The sequence below is a fragment of the Folsomia candida genome, unplaced genomic scaffold, assembly GCF_002217175.1.
Source record: "Folsomia candida strain VU population unplaced genomic scaffold, ASM221717v1 Fcan01_Sc003, whole genome shotgun sequence".
NCBI classification, from domain to species: domain Eukaryota; kingdom Metazoa; phylum Arthropoda; class Collembola; order Entomobryomorpha; family Isotomidae; genus Folsomia; species Folsomia candida.
Window position 1 is genome coordinate 6,367,466 of NW_019091195.1, and position 24,741 is coordinate 6,392,206.

General features: G+C 35.4%; 5 protein-coding genes across 7 annotated transcripts; 2 read left to right on the plus strand and 3 right to left on the minus strand.

Moving 5' to 3' along the window:
* The first annotated feature begins 543 nt into the window (after nucleotides 1-543).
* On the plus strand, nucleotides 544-18,381 carry LOC110846051 (xanthine dehydrogenase/oxidase). Of its 2 annotated transcripts, XM_022092664.2 has the most exons (27): nucleotides 550-1,492; nucleotides 1,660-1,717; nucleotides 1,839-1,932; nucleotides 2,012-2,123; nucleotides 6,941-6,994; nucleotides 7,074-7,152; nucleotides 7,254-7,435; nucleotides 7,515-7,836; nucleotides 7,939-8,015; nucleotides 8,080-8,173; nucleotides 8,286-8,380; nucleotides 8,506-8,696; nucleotides 8,781-8,894; nucleotides 8,980-9,100; nucleotides 9,155-9,574; nucleotides 9,661-9,885; nucleotides 9,955-10,263; nucleotides 10,327-10,518; nucleotides 10,601-10,746; nucleotides 10,825-11,002; nucleotides 11,118-11,246; nucleotides 11,333-11,460; nucleotides 11,522-11,636; nucleotides 11,752-11,812; nucleotides 11,872-11,927; nucleotides 17,932-18,069; nucleotides 18,153-18,381. In XM_022092664.2, the coding sequence occupies exons 1-27, from the start codon at nucleotides 1,427-1,429 to the stop codon at nucleotides 18,327-18,329; spliced, it is 3,933 nt and encodes a 1,310-aa protein (XP_021948356.2). In that variant the 5' UTR covers nucleotides 550-1,426; the 3' UTR covers nucleotides 18,330-18,381. The 2 variants fall into 2 exon arrangements, with proteins under 2 accessions (XP_035705200.1, XP_021948356.2); XM_035849307.1 differs by lacking the exons at nucleotides 11,522-11,636; nucleotides 11,752-11,812; nucleotides 11,872-11,927; nucleotides 17,932-18,069; nucleotides 18,153-18,381 and having other exon boundaries at nucleotides 544-1,492; nucleotides 11,122-11,246.
* Nucleotides 11,934-17,688, plus strand: LOC118434858. The gene is made up of 9 exons (XM_035849308.1): nucleotides 11,934-12,595; nucleotides 12,676-12,870; nucleotides 12,941-13,014; nucleotides 13,079-13,215; nucleotides 13,285-13,378; nucleotides 13,454-13,789; nucleotides 13,864-14,008; nucleotides 14,096-14,226; nucleotides 14,291-17,688. Exons 1-9 carry the CDS (start codon nucleotides 12,508-12,510, stop codon nucleotides 14,309-14,311), a joined length of 1,221 nt encoding a protein of 406 aa, XP_035705201.1. The 5' UTR covers nucleotides 11,934-12,507; the 3' UTR covers nucleotides 14,312-17,688.
* On the minus strand, nucleotides 18,343-19,345 carry LOC110846053 (ras-like GTP-binding protein Rho1). The gene is made up of 2 exons (XM_022092665.2): nucleotides 18,855-19,345; nucleotides 18,343-18,788 (listed from the first exon to the last, which is right to left on the minus strand). Exons 1-2 carry the CDS (start codon nucleotides 19,008-19,010, stop codon nucleotides 18,369-18,371), a joined length of 576 nt encoding a protein of 191 aa, XP_021948357.1. The 5' UTR covers nucleotides 19,011-19,345; the 3' UTR covers nucleotides 18,343-18,368.
* Nucleotides 19,346-19,490: 145 nt separating this feature from the next.
* On the minus strand, nucleotides 19,491-20,620 carry LOC118435043. The gene is made up of 3 exons (XM_035850103.1): nucleotides 20,444-20,620; nucleotides 19,693-20,364; nucleotides 19,491-19,624 (listed from the first exon to the last, which is right to left on the minus strand). The coding sequence occupies exons 1-3, from the start codon at nucleotides 20,590-20,592 to the stop codon at nucleotides 19,597-19,599; spliced, it is 849 nt and encodes a 282-aa protein (XP_035705996.1). The 5' UTR covers nucleotides 20,593-20,620; the 3' UTR covers nucleotides 19,491-19,596.
* A 23-nt stretch (nucleotides 20,621-20,643) lies between these two features.
* LOC110846877 (transient receptor potential channel pyrexia) lies at nucleotides 20,644-24,680 on the minus strand. Of its 2 annotated transcripts, XM_022093715.2 has the most exons (14): nucleotides 24,462-24,680; nucleotides 23,972-24,363; nucleotides 23,538-23,896; nucleotides 23,376-23,466; nucleotides 23,134-23,298; nucleotides 22,878-23,037; nucleotides 22,667-22,813; nucleotides 22,409-22,595; nucleotides 21,958-22,326; nucleotides 21,793-21,879; nucleotides 21,440-21,719; nucleotides 21,343-21,368; nucleotides 21,114-21,274; nucleotides 20,644-21,033 (listed from the first exon to the last, which is right to left on the minus strand). In XM_022093715.2, the coding sequence occupies exons 1-14, from the start codon at nucleotides 24,632-24,634 to the stop codon at nucleotides 20,793-20,795; spliced, it is 2,838 nt and encodes a 945-aa protein (XP_021949407.2). In that variant the 5' UTR covers nucleotides 24,635-24,680; the 3' UTR covers nucleotides 20,644-20,792. The 2 variants fall into 2 exon arrangements, with proteins under 2 accessions (XP_021949407.2, XP_035705994.1); XM_035850101.1 differs by lacking the exon at nucleotides 20,644-21,033 and having other exon boundaries at nucleotides 21,136-21,274; nucleotides 21,621-21,719.
* Nucleotides 24,681-24,741: the final 61 nt, after the last annotated feature.

The following is a 24,741-nucleotide window of genomic DNA, read 5'->3' on the forward strand; positions in this document are numbered from 1 at the left end:
CAAATATTCCAAAAAATGTGTATTGCTGAAAAGACAAGAAATATTTATGATGTAGCTGAACTTTACAAAAAAAATCGTTCACAGTCTTGAAGCCAATTACTGTCTTAGACATGAGGCTGGGTTCATCATGACTCAACAAATTAAATAACTGAACACATTATAAGTACTTCACGCTGTAGTCGTGATGTTGGAGCTTTTGCAAGTTCTGAAATCTCTGGCATCAAAACTTTATGGCAGTTCCTGTTGTCGGAATGCAGCTGCCATTGTTGGCAAAGACGAAAGGTGTTGCTGGTAAATTTTAGCTCGAGTTAAAAACTAATTTAGTAAAGCAAGGATACCACATCATGAATATCATTTAGACCATTTTATGGTAGAATAAGTTCAAGCAAACACCCAAAATTTTTGCTGGATTGGACTCAAGGTCAATTACGGCAATTACAGTGATCTCTTCTGCAGTTTTTTGTCAATATATGTTAACATGATGACTAGAATTGGAGAAACCTACAATTTTGAGACAGTGATACAGACATGCAAATGAGTAGCTTTTATTTATATATTTATTCACATACAATGAAGTGTGCATCGTTAAATTGTAGTACATTAGACATTCCAAACTGAATGCGACATTACAGTACTTATGTACATACACACGCGGAGATGGTGTATAATTCATGCACTTGAAGCGCATTGACAAATGCCGCAACAAGATTAAACTTATTAAACTTGATAGCAGGTGGAGTAGATAGATCCAAATATTTGATTAAACCAGCTATTCATTTGTATAATTAAAATGCATTATATAACTTAAACGACGATTAAATAGTCTACAAAAATTAAATTTTTATGGGTCCAGCAAGACCGTGGAAATAAAGTGGATAAAAGCAGCATGCACTTAATTGATACTGACTTTTAGCATTCAATCAAGTTTTCACATCTGTCTGTGTACATATATTGGTGATGATTACTGTCAACTATTCTACATGCAAATGTTAAACGCTGCATGCAAACTATATTTTCACATAATATAATATAGCGCCCAGTAGAACCATCTTATTCCACATGCATGCAGTGATTACAAGCTAAAAGGTAAATCTATGTGTACATATAATTACACAAAGAGAGATGTATAGATTAATCTGTAACATATTCTTTTGCTAACTTGTACATGCATAAGTGCTTAAAATATACAAAATGGTCGTTGGTCTCTAAATCTCAAATATCGGATTAAGAAGCAAAATTCATCAATTCAACATCTGTCAGATGAATCTGCTCTGGATGTTTAAAAGTAATTATTTCAACAACGATGTACTATTACTCACAATTATTCAGTATAACTCGCACAGACGAAATACAAGGTCGCTTCTAAAATAGTCTCATTCACAGAAAAGCATATTTGCATTCTAGGAATCTATTAAGAACTTTAATTATGGCGTGGATGCATCGGAAAAGAGATACGCACCATCCATTTTTGCTTCTTGTGAATGGAAAACTGGTTTGTTTAAGTTGCTACTTATTTCACACCTGAAACATTAATTTTCTCAGCATACGTATTATTTGACCCTATAAAATCAAAATTTTCCACATTTTATATTTTTTTATTCAGTTGTAAATCGTATTATGTATATTGCTAAATACAAATAAGTTGTTCTGTAATTTAAGATTCGTGATGAATCCATTGACCCTGCCTGGTCGCTTGCATTTTATTTGAGAGAGAATCGTAAGTTTACATATACACTTTGTATAGTTTGCGAGTGTGGAATTTGTAAATATGCTTAAATACTTAATACGGATCAAAATGTGACTTCCGTGTCCCTTAATTCACAATAAAATTTACACAGACATAAAAGGAGTCAAGGTGGGATGCAACCAAGGGGGATGCGGGGCTTGTACCGTTTTGATATCTCGTTATTACAAGGAAGAAGATCAATTTCGGTATGCTTATCAGGATACAATGTGTAATGTTTAAGCAATTTTTTAAGAACCACCATTAATAGAAATACTTAAATGTTAGGCATTATTCTGCAAACGCTTGCATCACTCCGATAGCAAGTGTCCACGGTTCTCACATCATGACTGTTGAGTATCTCTCTGATGCGAAAGAAAACACGTGTCACGTCATACAGGTTTGTACAGTGATAGGAAATTTTATTACGCATATGAACACTAAACATGTGACGAATTAAGCCTTCCCGACACTAATTACGACACAATTTGCATATCCAATGCAATTCCCGGGTTCTGCTGCTATATTATGCTGAGAAAATTGCTCTACATACCATTTGACAACTCATTACATTACAATAAAAATGACACCAAGACAGATTTACAATTGACAAGCCCCAAATGTTTATTCCCACTAGACTCAATCAAATAACGTGGCTTGGAGGGAGGAGAGAAAAATAACTAACTTGACCAAATACATACAAAAAATCACTTCTCGTGACCAATAAGAAACTTCAAGGTGCTGGAGAGATGCCTCTTCCAGCACATTACCTGCCGAGATGCCTCTGCAGTGCCCTACAACATACCCTTTAACCCTTTTTCACCCTTGGACTGGTTTTCCTTCTTCTTATTTACTGCTGCTGTTGTTGCTGGAACTTCTCCAACACGGCAGCAGCACCAATCTTCGAGTTCCTCTCTCGACCGAATCCAACGACGAACTGACTGATTTTTGTTCGAGCTCGCAGTTTTATGCTACGAGCCAAGACTCATCCTCATGACAACTCAAATTACCCCTAAACTACTTTCTCCATAAATATAATAATAATATTCTCTCCCTTACACATCCCCTCCCCCAAAGCAACGCATATAAATTTACAAAACATTAGATTACAATTTAACAGTTACATACTTAATACAGGCACTATACAGATAAATGAGTACAAATATACATACGAATACAAAATTTTACACATTTCACTGATTATAAATTTGTTGGTAAGATGAAATGATGACTGACTAATGGTGCTGAATTGTCCATAGGATCCTTTAGAAATGGGGAATGAGTTCCGCTGCGAGTATTGCTTGAAAACATTGAGTAGAAAGACTTTCTGCAAAAACTTGATTAAAAATTTTCAAATCATTTTGAAAGGGGCTCCTAAATTATTGTTATTGGGTGATCAGTATATAAGAAATGAACAGTAACAACGACTTTTTCACTTGGAAATTACACGATTTCAACCCTCATTAGCATTTCCCTCTATCGAATGGACCTCTATAGTCACCCATAATTTTATTGCATGATTTAGGCTCACATTTTCCTCTCTTTAACCAAATACAACCCTTATTTTGTGAACTAACATACCTTCTCTTCCAGAATAATAATAAACTCTTAATAAACTTTAACCTAAAACCTAAAATACTTGGAGCGCTTAACTTGCCTCCCATCAATAAAAATGATCTACGCTCTTTGATCGTTGTTGGACTATACCAGACTCGAACGCATTTCTTCTTATACTTAAACAGATACTTGTATTTAAAATGTGATATACGTCTAGTCTCTCTGATCAGTGGGACTCTGCTAACTTCATAATCACTCAGAAATTTAGTACATAAATGATGATCTAAATAATGCTTTCGTTTTATATTTGGTGTCGTGACTGTTTTAACTTCTAACTTTACTACAACATCATTAATAGCTGGTATCACAGGTCTCGGATCGCTCTTCACTGGTTCACAATCGACCGTCTCATTATTGCATACACAATCAGGAGAATCACTACATAAAGGAGAAACTTGTTCAACTATTTGCTCGTCTGCCCGGCTGGGTTTTGAAGAAACTTTATCAAAGTCGAGAGGGGAGGTGCAAAATTTAGTCTCATTTCGACTACAATACAACTCGACCGACAAGTCTTCAAAAGAATGAACCTCTTCAAAATCTTTCATTACTTTCATTATTTTCATTACAAAATTGGCCCTGCGATTTAAGAGTTAACGCATTGCAAAGGGGCTCGACGTCTGACTGCTTGCCTACAATAGCGCTACCATCAGTGCGTAAACCCTTTACAAAAATGAAGTCACTAGTAGGTGGCGGTGAACCCCCTCCGGTCTTGGAACAACCAACCGACACGTCATGTAAAGCCACACTTTGCAAGACAGAACGAGATCTTTTACTTTCTCCACTTTCACTCTCTATATTAAACGGTACTATCTTTTGCCTCTCTGACCCTTGATACCAGCCACCAGAATATAAATCAATAACTATCTTATTAGCATCAATAAAATCGCGTCCTAACAAAACCGAATATTGCAACTCTGGCACTAAATGAAATTTTTGTTTCCTCTCTCCGGAAACCCATGTGGTAGTTAAATTGACAAATTGAGATGCTACAGAATGCCCACTAACCCAAGAAACGTTGGTAAGACAGTCTTGTTTACTAGTATTTAATAAATTTACTAAATTGATTACTTGTTGGTTAATTAAAGAAATGGATGCACCAGTATCCAACAACGCCAAAAAGTTACGACCACATACAGAAATTCTAATCAAGGGAGACTTCTGATCCCATACCATAACTGATTCCCTATTACTAAACTGGTTGCCATCATTAATAACCTGAGCCACGCAACCTACACTTGGCTCAGGTCGGACTCGTTTCCCGAACTCTGAATTTGGCGATGAGGACAACTCCTTGCAATGTGTCCTTCAACCCCACAAATAAAACAAACAATATTGTGCTGGGAACTTGTACTAACATTTTCTAGACTACTTGACTTATTCTGATTTAGTGTAGAAGGAGTTACTCGAGAACTACTTTCTGATTCAGAAGGTCTACAATGAGAAGATTGAAAATTTAATGGACCTGGCCAACTCATATTTCGAGGAGAGTTAAAATTTTCACGTGATTTCTCTTGGGCCTGATCAATGTTCCTTCTCTGCTCGAAAGTTGGGTTATTCCTATTGCGAAAACCCGACTGTTGATTAGACTGCCCTACAGAATGGAAATGCCGAAATGGATCGAAAGAGCTACGTTGTAAATCACTTGTACCCTGTGTACTAAACGACACTTTCCTATTTTGCTGATTAAAATTAAATTTCTGAGAGTCTGGCACTTTATAAGCTAATGAAGGTTCTACTACACAAAACTGCTTAGGCTCACGGTATTCTTTTTCGTACCATATATCCTCCTGCACTCTCAGAGCTGCGTCTGCTAATTGCCTCATATTTAGAAATTCCTCGCCAGTTCTCAGAATCTTTTGCCTATAACTAGGATGCATTTGTCTAAGAATTCTAGAAATTCTGACTGACTCAGGCGTAAGAGGATCCATTCGCTGATAAAAACCGTTAATTATTCTTATGTAATGAGATAGAGTTTCGTGAGGACCTTGTGTTCTTTCCTCCAATTCCCTTCTCAATTCCTCATCATACCCTGGTGGTTGAAACTCTTTTCGAAATAATTGGCAAAACTGATCCCAGCACGTAATACTGTCCCTAATGAATTGAAACCATTCATAGGCCTGACCAGAAAGGGCTATTGGGACAATAGAAACAAACATTTGCAGCTCAGACAAACCTGCGGATAATCGATACTTTTCTAATTCCGTCAAAAAATCAAAAGGAGTTTTTAACTCCTGAGATCCAGAATATTTAGGAATAACCAACTCCTTTCCTTTCAGATGAGGGAGTACTTTCTCTCTATTCCAACTTTCTCTTGACGCAGAATCAGAACTACTTTGATTTGCTTTCAATCCTCCTAATACGGATGTCAGCTGCTCTAAAATCCCTGCCACCTGCTTACTGGTCGTCTGACTCTCCTTCACTAAATTTAACACTAAATCTTGCACTTCCTTCGCTTCACCACCTTTTCCGACTCGACTATTCGAAATATTTGAAACATTGTGTACATCAACATCATCATGGACATGATGCACATCCTCCCCACTGTCTAATTCTGACCTATGTCTGCTCTCATTTCTCCTACTTAAATTGGAAGGTGCATTTTGCACAACCTCATTTACACCTAAATACGCCATTTGCTGTCGTCGTTCTCTCTTCTTTGCACCCCTAGTTCCACTAGCCATGGTAACAGGACAGACTAACTTTCAACTTTTCACACGATGAATGACCCTTGGCCCTTTTTCCGCTAAATTAAGTTTTTTCCGCTACTTCCTTCCGTTTTTCACTAAAAAAATGACCTTTTGACCTTAGCAAAAAAAACAAGTTTCGAACTGTGCAGATCCCGGTTGAGCCCCCAATTTGTGACGAATTAAGCCTTCCCGACACTAATTACGACACAATTTGCATATCCAATGCAATTCCCGGGTTCTGCTGCTATATTATGCTGAGAAAATTGCTCTACATACCATTTGACAACTCATTACATTACAATAAAAATGACACCAAGACAGATTTACAATTGACAAGCCCCAAATGTTTATTCCCACTAGACTCAATCAAATAACGTGGCTTGGAGGGAGGAGAGAAAAATAACTAACTTGACCAAATACATACAAAAAATCACTTCTCGTGACCAATAAGAAACTTCAAGGTGCTGGAGAGATGCCTCTTCCAGCACATTACCTGCCGAGATGCCTCTGCAGTGCCCTACAACATACCCTTTAACCCTTTTTCACCCTTGGACTGGTTTTCCTTCTTCTTATTTACTGCTGCTGTTGTTGCTGGAACTTCTCCAACACGGCAGCAGCACCAATCTTCGAGTTCCTCTCTCGACCGAATCCAACGACGAACTGACTGATTTTTGTTCGAGCTCGCAGTTTTATGCTACGAGCCAAGACTCATCCTCATGACAACTCAAATTACCCCTAAACTACTTTCTCCATAAATATAATAATAATATTCTCTCCCTTACAAACACTATGAAAAGTTTGGATATTTAATAATGACACGTCATGCTTATGCATATATAATTGTCCTCCGATTTAAGTTATCAATGGCCATGAACTTTCATTAACGCTTACTAAATTAATGTCTTCAATAAAGGATGCCATTGTAAAAGGTTGTGCTTCTCAGTGCGGGTTTTGCACCCCTGGAATGGTATATTTACAATCTTGTTTAAAATCAAGTCAAATGAACAGCTCCCAAATCTTGGTAACATTAATTTTATCTCATTAAGATAATGTCCTTGTTGGCAATGGCCTACACTGAACCGGACACTCGCTTGAATATCACGCAGATCAAGAAAGCTATTCAAGGTACATACTGCTAAATAGTATAAAATATCTGAGGACTGAGTCAGTCTTGACAAATACGATGTACATACTCATACATGCATATTATTATGGGAAATTTTCAGGAAATTTATGCAGATGTACAGGGTATCGATCAATTTTGCAAGCGTTCCAAAACGTATCTCTGTGCAACTCAAAGGCTGTTAATGACATTGAAGATATTGGGAAGGGGATTCAGATGTTCGAGTCCCAGAGGACCGTTGTCCCACATGATATGTCTGTACTCACAAGAATCGAGGCCTTAATTGTGTGCACATGAACCTTATGAGAAACGTGCTGCTCTTCTTATGCAGTTGGATATATAATTAATATATATTTTTACGCAGAAAAAATTATTTCGTGAGAAGCCCCACAGTTTCGTTGGTGTTGAGTTCGTGGGACATAAGCTGACTTGGATAAGGCCACAGTCGTTAATTGAGCTTTCTTCCCATTTAAAAAAGCACCCCGCAGCAAAAATTGTATCAGGATGCACATCAACAGAATATCACCCACAAAGGGTGTCCTTGCTCAAAGAAATAATTGTCCAGATCGACTGGCTGAAGGAATTACACTCGTTTGAAATTTATGAAAACCATATTTGCATTGGAGGCGGACTCGTGATTGCTCAGCTAAAGCATCACTTGCATCATGCAATGCAAGCATTACCAAGTAAAGTACTTATTTGCATATTATGTATCTATTTAAACAGTCATTACGTAAGTTTAAACTCTTCTTGATCCTGGTTCTCATGTGATTTTATATGGACGGCAGTATCGAAAAGGCGAAGTGTCAAGTCGATCCTTTGCATTCTTCAGAGATTCGGGTCTCCCCAAATTCGTAACTCAGCTGTAAATGTCTTTGTCCGATTAAAATTATGTACACAAAATATTCCGTTATGTATATTATATTCAGACAATTGGAGGATGTCTGAGCGTGGACAATAGTGCGTCAGATTTGCAGACATTGGCAAATGCCTTGGAATGGAGTGCTCTTTACTTTAATCCAGGTAGACAAAGACATACGAGCTTGATTAATGAACAAGATCCTTACGATCTCACATTACTTATTATACCGTATGCATAATAACATACATTACGTACGTATTTCTGATTCACCAGTTTCTCAAGCTCACAGCGAAATCAAATCAGCATTCCCCACTCATCCTCAGTCTCAGAGTATAATAGTGAACGTTAAAATTCCTTTTACAATGATGGTAAGCACGAATATGCAAATGTTTTTTTTGCGAAACAGGGCATGCAGTGTTTAAATAAGAGAATAATATTTACGATAATTTCTTTGTCCCTTCTTTATTATAACGCCATGTGATGTAACTAACAGAACGAATACACCTGGGCATATAAATTGAGCCGTAGGAGATTTTTTGATACTGCCATTCTCAACATTGCCAGCAAAACCCAAGTTATCCCGGCTGATAATGCAGATGCAAAAATCTTTAAGATAAACTTGTCATTCGGTGGTTCAGCAATCAAGAGATTTTCACTCCTCTTCACTTACGGAACTAAACCAGAGTAGGGATGAAATTTTGATTAATACATGTGTATGAATCCTGAATTTCGAGGTAAAGAACTCTAACTGTTTACACGTTTTTTTAGAGATTTAAGTTCAGAACTCTTCATAAAGATGAACAACGACATTCAAAAGGAGATATCCTCACATTTGAATACGCACATGTACTCAATTACTTACATCTCAGCGCTTGCAAAAAAGTAAATGAGAAAGTTCAAAAATTCAATTCAATTGGCTTTAAGAATCTTAATCTGATTTCTTACGCTTTTCACATATGTACCGAAGCCTGCTAAAAAAGTTATACGAGTACCTCCATGACGCATTACACCCTTCCGTGTCATCAATTCATCAAGATCCTGATGAGATGGCGTTGACCCAGCTAAAAGCCACACAAATGATTGGAACAGTATGATTTCATTTTTTTGTTAGTTTTAAAATCTATGTACAATTCACGTTTCAGACAAAGCTGAAGGATCAAATTGATACGGATTTGGTGTGGAGAGCTATCCCGCATGAATCAGCTTACAAACATGCAACGGGTGAAGCTGTGTATTGCGATGACATTCCAGGTTTCAAGAATGAGTTGTTTTTAGAATTAGTGTGGAGCAAACGAGCCCATGCATTCCTGAAAAAAGTGGATGTGTCCAAAAGCTTGGAAATCGAGGGTGTTGTTGGATTCATCTCTCATGAAGATTTAAAGGATAAAAACATGTTTGGAATCATTGTTAAAGATGAAGAAATATTTGCAAGCGAAAAAGTACGGTGTGTCGGACAACTAATTGGAGCACTGGTGGCAACTACTCCGTCGAAAGCAAAGTTAGCCGCCGAGCTAGTGGACATCCAGTACATTGATTGTCACCCGAGAATATTAACCATTAGCGTAAATAACACATATGACACCGAATTTGCAGGAATTTTTTTCTTACCACTGAACATTTTAAAGTTTTTGCGTCTGTTGTACTTTAGGACGCTATTGGCTACAAGTCCTTCTTTGATGAGCATAGCACTTCCCTGAAAGTTGGAGATGTGGACTCAGCTCTGGAAAATAGTGAACATGTAATTGCTGACGAAATTAAGCTGGGAGGTCAAATCCACTTTTACATGGAACCACAATCTGCGATAGCCATTCCCAAAGGGGAAGACGGAGAAATGGAGTTAATCGTTGCGACTCAAAACCCAGCTGAAGTTCAAGTAAAAATTAAATTATCTGAAATCACTAAGTTGTTACCATTAAAATGTATGAATTATATTAAAATTCAGCTCTTGGTATCGCGCACGCTTGGAATCTCACAGAGTAAAGTTGTTGTCCGCGTTAAGAGAGTTGGGGGTGGGTTTGGGGGTAAAGATTCGCGATGTGCACTGGTAGCACTGCCTTGTGCCGTAGCAGCCAAAAAATTCGGAAAACCAGTCCGTTGCATTTTGGAGAGACGCACCGATATGATAATTTCTGGTAAAAGAGAACCTTTTCTAGCTAAGTACGAAGTTGGATTCAATTCGGATGGCCGATTACATGCGATAAGGATGAATATTTATTCCAATGCCGGACTGTCATTAGATGCTTCCTCGGTCGTAAGTTCGCATTGCGAAAGTACTAATCATGACATGTCAGTAAACGTGCATATCTCGATTCAGTCGATTGAGCGGGCTGTTCTTAATTTGGATAATGCATACCACATTCCTAATCTTGATGTTTTTGGAGTACCATGCAAATCAAATAAACCATCAAACACCGTTTTCCGAGGGCCTGGAACAGTACAGGGATCACATTTTATCGAAAATATTTTGGACAGAATTGCAGCAAATTTGAACAAAGACCCTGCAGACGTAAGTATGCGTTAACACGTATACACATGAGAATGGGCTATAATTTCTTACCTGTGCATAATAATTTAATCACGGATTGCAGGTCCGATTAGTAAATATGTACAAAGAATCTGACTATACTCCGTACGGACAATTGCTTGAAAATAGCACAATTCGTCAATGTTGGGACGAGTGCATCGAGTCTTCGAGTTATTATGAGAGAAGAAAAGAAGCTGAATTATATAACAGGTTCATTTTAAATGGGAGATTTTTAAAAAATACAACGTTATAATTAATTATATAACTAAATTACGATTTCATATTTAGCACGCATTTGTACCGAAAACGAGGACTTTATCTGATTCCTTGCCATTTTGGGATAGGTTATATCTACCTACCTCTTAATCAAGCAGGTGCGTTAGTTCACATTTATCGAGATGGTTCAGTACTGCTGAGCATCGGTGGAGTCGAAATTGGCCAAGGCTTGAACAGTAAAATGATTCAGGTACATATGTACATACATACTTAGCACAACGCTATTGCGTCTTAATAATAAAGTAAGGTTGGCAAATTAATAACAAATCGCCCATAGAATAACATGTTTTTATCCGCTTTACAAGGTAGCAACAAGAGAACTGGGGATTCAATCTTCAAAAATACGAATACTCGAAACAGCGACAGATAAAATCCCTAATTCTAGTCCAACTTCAGCTAGCTTGAGCTCTGACATGAATGGAATGGCAACTGCAGTTAGTTTCATAGTTCTTACGTTTATTGACACCAATGTGCGGTTAAAAAGATGACTTAAATGACGCATACTTTAAAAATCCTGTAGAATGCTTGCATAATCTTGAAAGAACGATTAAGTTCTTATGCAAAGATAACTCCTAAACTGTCATGGGATGAAATCATTGAGCGGGCATATCTGGATCGTGTTAATTTATCCGCCGTCGGATTCTACAAGTATTTAAACAATGATGATCACATTCATGAGATTTCCGAGTTATATTTAACACTATTTCAGGACTCCTAATTTAAACTGGAATTCAAATGACAAGCGAGGAAGCCCTTTTAGTTATTTCGTTTCTGGTGCGGCGTGCAGTGAAGTCGAAGTGGATTGTTTGACCGGAGAGTACCAAGTACAGTTCAATATGCAAACTTTCAATGCTCATGAATATATGGCGATAGTCAATTAACTTGATGAATTAAGAAGTATGTACATACATTGAGTACAATTATCTCTCTCTTAAACAGCTTCTGAGGACTGATATTATTATGGACACGGGGAAAAGTTTGAACCCAAAAATAGATCTGGGTATAAAGATAAAAATAAAAATAAATGCAAATCAGGTATAAAAGTAGATCTGTGTATAGGTCAAATTGAAGGTGCTTTCATGCAGGGGGTTGGACTATTCACTCTGGAGGAAATGGTATAACTCGCTAATTTACGAAACAAAATGTAGCAACAAATTACTATTTTTCATAAATTATTGGTGTACCATTTCAAAGCTCATATGGATTTCCGTTTATCATAGTATCAGTTTATCTCGAAAAATCAAGTATTTCAATATTGAATGTAAAATATGCAAAGTTACTTTGCCCATTGGGTGGACCTACACTCTTAATAATTCGGTTATAAATTTCTAATAACTCGTATAACCAAGCTACAGGTTATCAGGCCTTTAACCAAAATGTAAATAAAATTGTAACCAATTTATAACCAAAGAGAAATTCTATAATGACCGTTCTGGTAATATGCAGTTTAACTAAGTTGGTTATAGTTGTAAACACAATGGTTATGATTATAACCAATAAATAATATTTTATTACAACCAAAGCATAACCAAAGGTGAATCAAATGAATTTTAATTTAGTTATAATGAAAATTACGTATGGTTATAATTATGTGCATCATTTGTATGATTTATAACCTATTGGTTATATGCAGTGTTTATTTGACGCTACGCAAGTGGCGCTGATTCACTTTACTTTTTACTCGCATCGTCAAAAATGTCAAAATTAGTTCGTGTTTCCAATTTGACTCGTGGAAAAAAGGTTCTAATTTCTAACGGAAATTATTCCGAATTTTTATTAGAAGGTAAGTATATCAATTAATAAGTTTATCAACTATTTATTTATAATTTAAATGATTAATTTATTATTTTATATTTCTTTCAGTTAAAGCAAAATTCGATTTGGAACCTGACGTTGAAGTAATTTTGAAAGATGACCAGGGGGCAGAAATCCAGGCAGATGTTTTTTTGGTGCTCTTAGATCTAGTTCTAATACCAAATTTGGAATTCATCATTAAAGACGAATTTCAAAATGAGGTTCCATTATCTTTTAACCTTGACCCTGGAATATCATCTCATGGTAAATTAGTATAAGTTAAACATTATTTATTTATTCTAGTAAATTTTTAAATACTTTATAAACATTCTAGTTGGCAGTCAAAATGATTCAGTTAATTCTTGTAGCAGTTTGACGACTTTTGGGCAAAATTTGGATTTCACACAGGTAAGTATACTAAAAAAATAGTCCTTAAAAGATTTAAATTGAAGTATTATTTATTTATTTATAGATTTTAAAATCTACAGTCGACAGCAACCATGAATTGCAAAATTTGGTCACGGAGTGCAATTCCAAAGGATTTGTCAACAAGCAATCATCAACAATATTAATTAATTGTTTTGTGACTAAATTGATAGAAATTAAAGGGTAAACTATTTATTAATAATTTTATTGTCATCATTTTTATATTAATGATAAATTTTAAAACCTTTTTAGGCCATCGCCCTCTACAGCTGATCAAAGGTTGTTTGCTATATCAATATTAAACATTCTCCCTTGTTGGAGATATCCTCAGTCAGCTGAAGGGATTGTAAGTTTTTTAAAAACTTTGAATGTTTCATAATTTTAATCATAAATATTAACTTGTTTGTTTTATTTTCGTTAGGATATTTTATTTGATGATGTCAATCGGTCTGGCCTAATCCAATCCCGTTTAAGAGCCATTCATCAGAAATTGAATGCTGAGCAACCAAATCGTAAAAGGTCATCTCAAATAAAAACCTTGGGATCTCATTCAAAAACTTCAAAAACTGCTGTAGCAGAATCCCCGGAATTTAATGAAAAGTTAGTTCAAGATTTGAATTCTGCAAGCACAAAGGACGGAGGAGGTCTTATCAAGGAGTTGATGGGTGCAACATTAGACCACAGAAATTACTTGCGTTCAACAAGAGACAATTTATTTTTGAAGATTTATCCAAAATTCAAAGAGTGTGATTTTATGGTATTTTTTAATGATTTTCAAATTATAATAATAAATGATTTCATAGATTTTTAATTGTTCTTTTATAATTTTAGATCAATCACGAGTTTACATTGATGCATCCCAATGATGACAATCGTTTTTTGGAAAATTGGCCGGCCCTTTCAGAAGGAATTGTTGAAAAAGCAAAGGAAATAAGTCATGCGCCAGCCCTTTTAAAATTCTTGGCAGAAGAATTTTGTAATTATTATTTTAATTAGATTTAAAGAAATATGAAAAGCATATAGTTCTCTTCTAATATATTGTATTAATTATTATTCTTTGCAGCAAATTGGGACAGCGGCATCGGTGCATTGTTAGCGTTGCTGCATCTCATTCCACCTACTGTCCAAGGCAAAGGAAAGGGGAAAAGGTGCAAATTGAATGAAGCGGCCGGCCGCCTTATATCATTTTATAAGGTAAAGATAAGTTAATTAAATAATCATGATTATAAAATAACTAATGAATTTTAATCAATTGCAGACTAATACTCCTCTACAATGAATCCTCGACACTTGGAAACCAGAAATCACTCAGCCAAGTCTAATCTGCATTGGAGATAATAAGAAAAATCTCTCAAGCTTTTTCGTTTACTGCGACGGACACATCCTTCCTCTAGCAGCACAAAATTCAACGGAAGCAATTGACTCTCTCTTCAAGACCCACATTGTATTTAGCATCGAATATGACGACAACTTAAAAGGATTGTGGAAGTTTCTTCAAGCCTTTGTATACAAACTTGATTTGGATTCGCCACTGCCACCCAGAGTGAAGCAAGTTTTCTGCCAGCTGCAACAATATTTTAATTAGTATTTAAAATGTTTAATTGTAATATATGTAGCAAACTTATTATTAGTAGTAGAGAGTTTCAAAATCATGTTAAATATATTCATAATTTTAGTGAGGTAAATTTTAAAAGTCAAATTTGCTCTTATAGAAATTGTGATGCTCAAATTAATACTTGGAGTGGATATATGCGTCACATAAAATCTCACGATAGTAATGCAAATGAAATTAATAATAATAATTTAGGATTAGATTTAGAAATTGTTTCACAAATTCCGGATTTTCAGAATGAAGTAGTTGTAGACGAATCTTGTGAAACTGAAAATTTTTCTGTTGAGCTAGGAATTAATTTATTAGTTAAACAATTAGGAGAATTTTGTTCAAATTTAGTAGCAAGCGGCATTAATAATTCAATTGTTGATTTAATAGTAAGGGAATTAAAGCATACCATGTTAGAAGCTTTGGAAATAGTTTTAAAAATTAGTAAACCATTTTGTGAAAAAGAGTTTGAAAATTTTTCAACCAAGACAAAATCTTTGTTACAAGCCTTTGAGAAAGTTAAATCCGCGTACCAAAGACAAAAATTATTTGAAAAGAATGACAAAATGTTATTGCCAGTTGAAATAACTTTAGGGAGTAGGGTTGAGCAAAAAGTTAGAAATTTCAAAAGGCATCAAGTAATGGTAGCCGATACATTTATGTATGTACCTCTCCTCAAAACTTTAGAAAGTATTCTCTCAACCCCAGCTTATCTCAAATTCTTTAATTGTGAAGAAAGTTTAAACAAAATTGGACAAATTTCAAGTTTTAGTGATTCCCAATCTTTCAAAAATAACAGATTGTTTGCGCATCATCAAAATGCTTTACAGATTCAAATATTTTATGACGATTTTGAGACGGTCAATCCACTTGGCTCAAAGCGTGGGGTCCATAAAATTGGTGGAATTTATTTTATTTTGAGAAATTTCCCCGATTACTTTAATTCTCAATTAAATAAAATAAATTTGCTAGCACTATTTTATTCCGAAGACGCTAAAAAATACGGAATAAATTCAATTTTAAAATTTTTGCTTCCAGATTTAAAAACTTTAGAAAGAGTTGGGATTAACGTTCAAGGTTTGGGAAACGTTTTAGGAAGCGTTTGCACATTAGTTTTCGACAATTTAGGAGCTAACTCACTTTTAGGGTTTTCTGAATCTTTTAATGCTAATCATTATTGCAGAATATGTTGTACAAGCAAGGATGAAGCGCAAATAATTTTAAAACATTCTCAAATGACAATTAGAGATAAAAACAATTATGAATTGCATTTATCTCAAAAAAATTATGGAGTTCAACATCCTTGTGTTCTGAATGAACTTCAATATTTTAATTTCATTGACTCTCCAACAGTCGATATTATGCACGATCTGTTGGAGGGAGTTGTACCATATGAAATCAAAATTGTTCTCAAAAAGTTAATTACTTTAAATTGTTTTTGTTTAGATATTGTTAACCAAAGGATTTTGGCATTTAATTTTGGTTATATCGAGTCCAAAAATAAACCAAGTCCTGTAAAATTAGATTCTGTTGGTAACAAAATTGGGCAAAAAGCCGCACAAGCATGGTGCCTTATTAGGTTCTTGCCCACAATTTTGGGAGATTTAATTATTACTACCGAACAAAAGAAATATTGGGAATTACTTTTACAACTTTTAGAAATTTTAAGTTTAGTTTTTTGTCGAAAATTTTCAGAAGCAACTTTGCTTAGACTTGATGAATTAGTTTATGTTCATCATAGACTATTTTTGAAACTTTTTCCAGAGTTACGTTTGATTCCAAAACATCATTTCATGTGTCACTATTCTTATGTGATACGACAAACTGGCCCCTTAGTTTCTCTTTGGACAATGAGGTTCGAAGGGAAACACAATTATTTTGCCCAATTGGCAAATAATATTAAAAATTTCAAAAACATTTGTTATTCCCTTGCAATGCGTCATCAGCAATATAGTTCTGTAATGTTTAGAGAGATTTCTATGAACGATTTTAAAGCAGACAAAATATTTTGTTTAAAGTTGACTCAATTTTCAAACTCATTTGACATTATAGAATTGCTTAGAAATGTCTCAGGGTTTGAAAAATGTGATTTGCAGACAGAAGTATATACAACAAATGAAATTATTTTTAGAAATTATTGTTACAAAGTTAATTATGTTCTATGTTATGGTATGGGTAATGTCTTTCCTAAATTTGGAATAATTTTAGATATAATATTAGCTAATGATAAGACATGTTATTTTCTTGTTCAAGATTTGAAGGTTGAATACTTTGACCGACATTTTTTTTCCTATAAAATAACATATTCGAAAGATATTTATTGTCTCATTAATGTTAAGGATTTGATAATACATGATTGCATGGAAGCTATGCAAAATAGTAAAGTAAATGGTAATTTTATATCTGTTCGACATCATATTTAATTTTCTATGTTAGAAAAGTAATTTTTATGTTATTATAAATTTAAATAAGTTGTTAAATATTGTATTGTAATATTTAATTAAGCAATTATGTATATTATAAGCTCTACTACTAATTCTATAAAGACCGAAGTGCAGTCGATAGTTAATTTTAAAAAGACCGAAGTGCAGTCGATGATTAATTTTAAAAAGACCGAACTACAGAAAAAAAATTCTAAAAAGACCTAAGTGCAAGCATGTATTTACTTATGGCTATATCTTGCCAAAACGATTCTTCACATATCGCGCGATTTAGCCATAAGTAAATACATGCTTGCACTTAGGTCTTTTTAGAATTTTTTTTCTGTAGTTCGGTCTTTTTAAAATTAACTATCGACTGCACTTCGGTCTTTTTAAAATTAACTATCGACTGCACTTCGGTCTTTATAGAATTAGTACGACGATATGTAATATAAAATGTGTTATTATACATGTATTATATTATTATTATAAAATAAAACATTTTTATAACTAGATTTTATAACCATCAAATGCATTGTTTATAACCAAATTGTGCATGCATATCTGTGTAATTGGTAATACGTATAACCAGAATGAATAAATAAATACAACCGACATGGTTGTTTCTATAACCAATGGATTAAGAAGTTATAACCATAAATACATGCATCCTTTAATCATCAAGGTTATTTTTATGTCCACCGTGGTTATAATTTTAACCATGCTGGTTGTCCGAGTATTATAACCAACTGGTTGTGACTATTACCAATCCGGTAGAGTCGTATACTTGTGCGCTCTGGTTATAATTTGGTTAAAATTTTATTAAGAGTGTAAAGTTGATTAATCCCAAATAACAGAAGAATGCATTTTGTCTGAAAGGTCACCGATGACTTTGGGAATCTTTTGACGACTGGAACCTCATCGTACAAGATACCCACGGCACTTGATATTCCACTCGAGTTCAACGTTTCGTTCCTTGAAGGGTCTTCCAATCCAAAGGCAATCTATTCATCCAAGGTACATTTAACTGCACAACTGGATAATGCAGTAAATTATAATAGAATTTTTTAAGCCAACATTTACACGCCTTTTTCTTCCAGACCGTAGGCGAACCTCCATTTATTTTGGCAAACTCTGTGTATTTTGCGATTAAAGACGCTGTTCGCCAATTCAGAAAACAGCTAGGCATGGATACAAAGTTTAAGATGGACTCTCCAGCTACGGTTGAAAAAGTTTTGGACGCCTGTAATGATTTATATGAACCTCTAATTGTTTAAATTGATGTTCTAATTTATTTTGTATATAAACTGAGTGAATTATTTATTGTAAGATTTATTTCGTAATCCCAATTTAACAACAGCTTTGAACACATCTTGAACACCATCTTTTGAAATAGAAGAACAATCCAAGGCGATTGCGTTCTTAAACTTTTTGGTAGCTTTAATAATATCCTTGTATTTTAGTGGCTTTAACTTATTTTCCCCGAGTCGCCGAAGTACAACTGGATCACCTCTTAAGTCCTTTTTTGTTCCCACAATGACAATGGGAATTCCTTTACAATTGTCCTTTAATTCTAGCGACCACCTTTCAAGACTGCCAAAGTTTCCCGATTTTGCAACTGATTCAGGATTATCTACTGCTATGCACAAAATGACAACATTTGTTCCAGGATAAATAACTTTTCGTAACTCGGCGTACTCTTCATCTCCACACATCTCAAATAAAGAAATTAGCACCTGCAAAACGGAATAAATTCAATAAATATGATAGATTCAACCCTTAAAATGCATACAAACTGTTACCTCTTGTCCATTGTACAAAACAGAAGTACTATAATTGTCAAACATGGTTTGAACGTACGGGGGTTTCCGGTTTTGAAAGTACGATTGCCACAACCACGTTTTTCCTGCAGCCACATCCCCCACAATTGTAATTTTTAGTGTATTAGTTTTGTCCATGGTATAAAAACAGTCGCTGTACAGTCGTGTCTGTATTTTCAAGATATATGTACTCTCTCAAGTCTCTTAAAAATCTAGCAAAAATAATTTTCGGATTGACCAAAAATCTGTGATCCCCACGTGTGGAACATTGTTTCGTGCCGAGCTCGTGAATAATTCAATCATGATGAGGAGTTGAGTATACACCGCTTGCTCTTATCATTAGTGGTACTTAGCGAGTCGTTATTGTGATGAATATTTATTAGATAATCTATTCCTTTATCGTTAAATAAATATACATGAGTTCATACTGTGAATAAGATAATATGTAATAATATCTACTACTGGAGGATTGCATATTTCTATGCATGTGTATGTATTGCACATATATGTATGTGTACATATCTAAATAAACTCCAGTACGTATGACTTCAGTATTTTTTAGCATGTGTGCATATGTGTTGTGGTACATAAATTAAAATTGATTAAATACGTTTCCTGTCCTCTGCACATATAATTTATTTGAGAAACGTACTAAATTTATACCAATTACTTATTATACTGATGAAGGATATTGTCATTTAGCTGCATAGTTTTTGAGTGTTCACTATTCTTCGTCAGAATTTGGTCCATGACTGTTATACGAAAATAGAAAAAGGGTATGAAAAGAATTATTGCCAGGTCAAAGGTAATATTTTCTCACTAGGATTCGGCGTCCGACATTCCACCGACGTTGTCTAGACCGCCCGATATTGCCCTCTCACGATAAGTAAAGCCATTGAGAAGATTAGTCAACATTGATCCACCGATACTCAATGGGCTTTTGTCCAGCCAATCGTCCGGGTTCATTTGTTCGTTGTTGTCTCCAGAAATCTCCACATCTCTTTTTGCCATTTCTTTTGCGACAATAGGTTTTACAGGACGGCTTTTTGGCGGAAGTGGAATCAATCCCTCCAAGCCAAACTGTTTCAAAGCTTTTGCTACATCATCTGAAATTGCAATGGGAAATTCATGGAGTTCGCCTCCAGCAAGTGGACAGTCTTCATCGCCCTTAAAATTATTGTTTTCTAGATTAGAATCAGTTCTTGATAGATTTTCACTTTCAGAATGTGAACGTTCACTTGATACTGTTGAGCATTGCGACTGAATGGACTGCAAAGATTCTGATGACCCAGATGCATTAGTTTCCACTTGGTCATTTGCACCCACATTATTAAATGCAGATGAGTCGAACGCAATGAAATTCGGGTAAAAATCGTTGTCCGTCGATTCGACGACATTTTGCTCGAGATTCTCTGGTTGTGGCTCTGTCTCGCTTTCTGTTACATCACCTGTGGTTGCCGTATTCTGACGCTCGTTCATGACTTCAGTTATCCTAAATATGTTCATAAAGTACAGATCAAACGGGTATTTTTCTATAATATGGAGAAGTATGAAAATGAATATGTATGTACATATTGAGGATTTTGGAGAATCCAGTCATTGGTTTTAAATTGGTCTGTTGCCCTCCCAAACAACTAAGCAAGTCGTTGTAAAGACCTTGAAGTGGGGTCTCATCGCCATCATCATTTGGTCTGAATCCAGTTAATGTTGGCTTATCCATTACTATTATAGTATAGTTTACAGTGTCTTGACTGTTCGAATTTCAATTCAATAAGATTTATAAATATTTATTTCATATAAGGTTACAAGGAGAAAATTTAATGCACAATTAGCAAATTGGTTCCTTAGTTTCGTTTTTTCATGCGAATACATAAAATAATTTGACATAAAATGATTTATACGTCTGCCTGCTTGCATAGATTATTGATGCATAGCATTCGATGGAATATTATGCATGAATTTATCCAGATTTTGTAGCATTGTCTCAACTTTCTCCAATCTTTCAATCAATTCCAACTTCGTGTCGATTTCTTTTTCAGCCTTTTTCATATTGCGAATTCTGTCACTTTCTCTTTTCTCCAAAATTTGGAGAGCTTCCATCTGTACTCCTGAAGGCAATGTCATGTCCCGCGGATCATGTGGTCGAAAATTAAATGTGTACCTATCCAAAACCGTGTGGATTATATAATACATACAAAGTAGAATTTTTCAGAAAAGAATTAATGGATGAATTTGTATTACATTTTATATTCGTTTGCGAAAAGAGCATTCTTTCTAAGATGCTTTATCAGCTTGTTGGGCAAGATATTTATCAGACCGTTTGAGAATAGCATAGATTCCAGTTGAGAAATTGCAACCACTAATCGAGAAAGTCTTGCAACTTTTGCCCCTTCTCTCAACCCCTGCAACACTCGAGTATTTAAGATTCAGCAAAATTTCATGTAAAAGCTTACGTATATGTCCGACGCACCTGAATATCACTAACGGCGAGACCCACTAAGAGAGGAACATATAATATTATTTAATATTTATATATATACTTATAATAATAAGTAAATTAACATTGCCTAATAAATTCATTAGAACCACGGTCACGAGTAATAAAAATGCCGTAAAAACAATGTAAGTGTCTACGAAAAGCGGGTGATATTTTCCAGTTTGTTCGATAACTTTCGAAAGTTCTAATTCCCCCGTCATCATCACCATTGTAGATAAGAAAGAGTGAAAAATATTGCTGAAAGTTCTCACTTCATCGTTGACATCGTCTAGTAAAATTCCAAACGACAAAGTAAACCCTATTACAATACTCGAATACGCGATTACAAATAATCCAAAATTTCCAACAACCTATAAATAGTTTCATAGCATTATGCATTTCATATACATATTTGCGTAACTGGCTAAATTTTGTTATAATTACTTTAAAAAACATTTGCACATATAGACCAAGTTTGGGTAATTTGCCAATTCGGAGTAAAATCAGAAACCAGGCTACGACAACACTCACCTATTTATTTCAAAGAACAAAACAAATGACTTTAGGCTGTTAAAATTCATGCAAAAGCCGTAAATGTGAAAAACTTACAGCGGCAGACCTGTAATGAATATGATTCCAACGATTGAGGCAATGACAGATATCACCTTTGAAGTTAACTGGTCCCAATGGATCCGGCAGAATAGTGAGTAACGCCAGGATTATAAAAATCAGTTGAATGTAGTTTTCGCCCATTTTAAAATATGACTTTGGTGATAAAACCAGTTGAACTAATTCTTTTATCGTGAAGACAAAAATCATGAGGCATAAGAGATACCAAATCATTTGAAGGTAGTCCGGCATTTCAATTTCAATTAAAATATTCTCTGGGGTTGTCACTGTCACGTTTTGAGCAGTCAATGGACACATTGAGGCGTACAGGTGGAAAACGAAATAGGAATAGACCAAGACCATCAGCAGCTTGAATTAAATAAAAATGATTTCGCATAAGTTTCCGTTTAAAATTTAATTTAAAAAAATCTCATGCTTATTACACATTTACATTGGCAATAAAAGACGCCCAAAAGTATTTCATAACCCTCTCCCACTTCAGAACGAGGAATGCTTCAACCAGTGGATGTGAGAGAATGTCATAATGTCCAAAGGCACAAAATGATAGCAAAACCTCGGTTTCTTTTCTGGGTGTTGAAGTTTTGACATCCTCATTGTTATTTGTAACGATGATTGGCCTAACGAAATGACAATGTTATAAAATCAGTTGAGAAGAGATGGATGGTTCCATATCAAAATCAAACTTCACCGAAAATCAAAAGAGATGGTGCAGTCCGGATCAGCAATGTCATTTTGTTTGACAAAAATTGCAAAGTCTAAACTTTCTCTGATGTATCTGATTGCATGAGGCATCTTCTTTACCAAAATCTCCACTCCACTTTGCCCAGCATTATTTCTTACCATTTAATAATTTTCGTTAGTCCTTGCAAACCATGGTGGACCATTGTCAATAATCTTACGTGATTGTAAGGTCTGCTCCTTGTTTCAAAAGTGTGGCGACAATTGTAGAAGCCCCATTGTCCACGGCTGTGTTGAAGGGCGTGAAGCCATTTTCATCTTGGGCATTAATGTCAGCCCCATTGTACAACAAGGTCTCAATGCACTGGATGGCTTCAACATCTATAAAATGATCATTCTCATTTAGTACATAAATGCGTATAGAATTATTGGAAATGCAAATAAATTTAATTGTTGACAAGTATATTTTAAAAATACAGTTGGACAACGACGCAAATTGGATGCAGTGATGAAGTGGAGTCCGGTTCCTCGTGTCTCTAGTGTTGACATCAGCCCCGTTCTTTATCAAAAGTTGTATTGCTTGAAAATCTTTTGTCATTGCCGAGAGCTGTAGTGAAGTTTGGCCATAAATATTAAATTTATCTAACATGCAAAAACACATTAGAAAATAATTTCAAAAAGGCAGAATGATTTTATGAAGTAAATAAATAGCTCTTTACTTGGTTTAGCTCCAACTGATAACAAAAATTCCATGCAGTCTAAATGCCCTTGCTCTACGGCCACGTTAAGGGGGGTGTTTTTATCCTTTCCCTAGAATTAAATTAGCATTCGGATTAATTTTAAGCGAGGAGGTGCCGTTGTGGTCAATAAAAATCAATTACTCCACGCAATTCTAAACTTTGCAAATTCCTTTCATTCTGAACAAGTAATTTTAGTATGTCAATATTTCCCAAGTAGGCAGCTTCGTGTAGTGGCGTTTCCCAATTAATAGTGGTCCCAGCTAACAAAGCCCCTTTCTCCAAAAGATATTTTACAGATTTCGCATTTTCAGTTCTCACAGCCCAGCTCAGCGCCGTATGTGATTCTGACTCAGCGTCGGTCCTATAATCCCTCTCCAAACCGTAGTTTATATTCGCCCCCTTCGTGATCAGCAATTCCATTATTTTCTCGTTCCCATTCACGGCACCACAAGCCAAGGGCGTGATGCTGTTTGATGAGTCCAAAGCATTCGGATTTGCTCCTAACGATTGCAGGGTATTTTATTCGATGCATAAGTTATGATTTGTATGTAAATAGTTGAGTTTTTAATCCGAACCATAAGAGAGCAATAACTCAATAATATCGAAATGGCCAAAGGCTGAAGCAAAATGGATGGCTCGACGACCTTTTTCATCCGCAAAATTAACAACGGTTGAAGTATCGACTATAAATTCTAGAGACTCCAAGTACTGCTGAAGCTGTTCACAATTTCCTGCAATTGAGTCACGAAATACGGGTTGTTGAGTTGCTGGCAGTAAGGAAATTGTTTTCTCCGTAGACTCCATTTTCCATGGGTGATACCAGTCGAACATCGTTTTCACTGGAGTTTTAATTTCACTCAATGGAGTTTCTGTCTCCCAGCCGTCATTTTTACTCGAATTACGAGTCAACCCATAGGTATTGTAATGTTGACGTCCTTTTCGGTTTCGATTTCTGACTGCGTTTCGTCTATTATATAAAAAACAACAGTACACAGATTACCCATCGCCAATGCGTATCATATTATCCAAAACATTTGTTTTTCTGTAGGATAATCTGATAATTACCGTTTGACAGATTCCATTCCCCTGAAAGGCGGACATTCTTCGAAATCAATGGTCGTAGCCGATGCTGCAGCGGGGACCTGGCCTGCTTTCTCAATTGCAGCATCCCAAAGGCTAGCTGGCGTCCAAGACCAGATTCTCGAATACCAGGTCACTCGTTTTTCTTCGACAACCATTTTGGATAAAACAGAGAAACTCGACGAACGAACATCAAATGAGTGACGATACTTTTCTGAGTCCAAATCGCACAAGGAAAAGTTATAATAAATGCGTATATGGATAC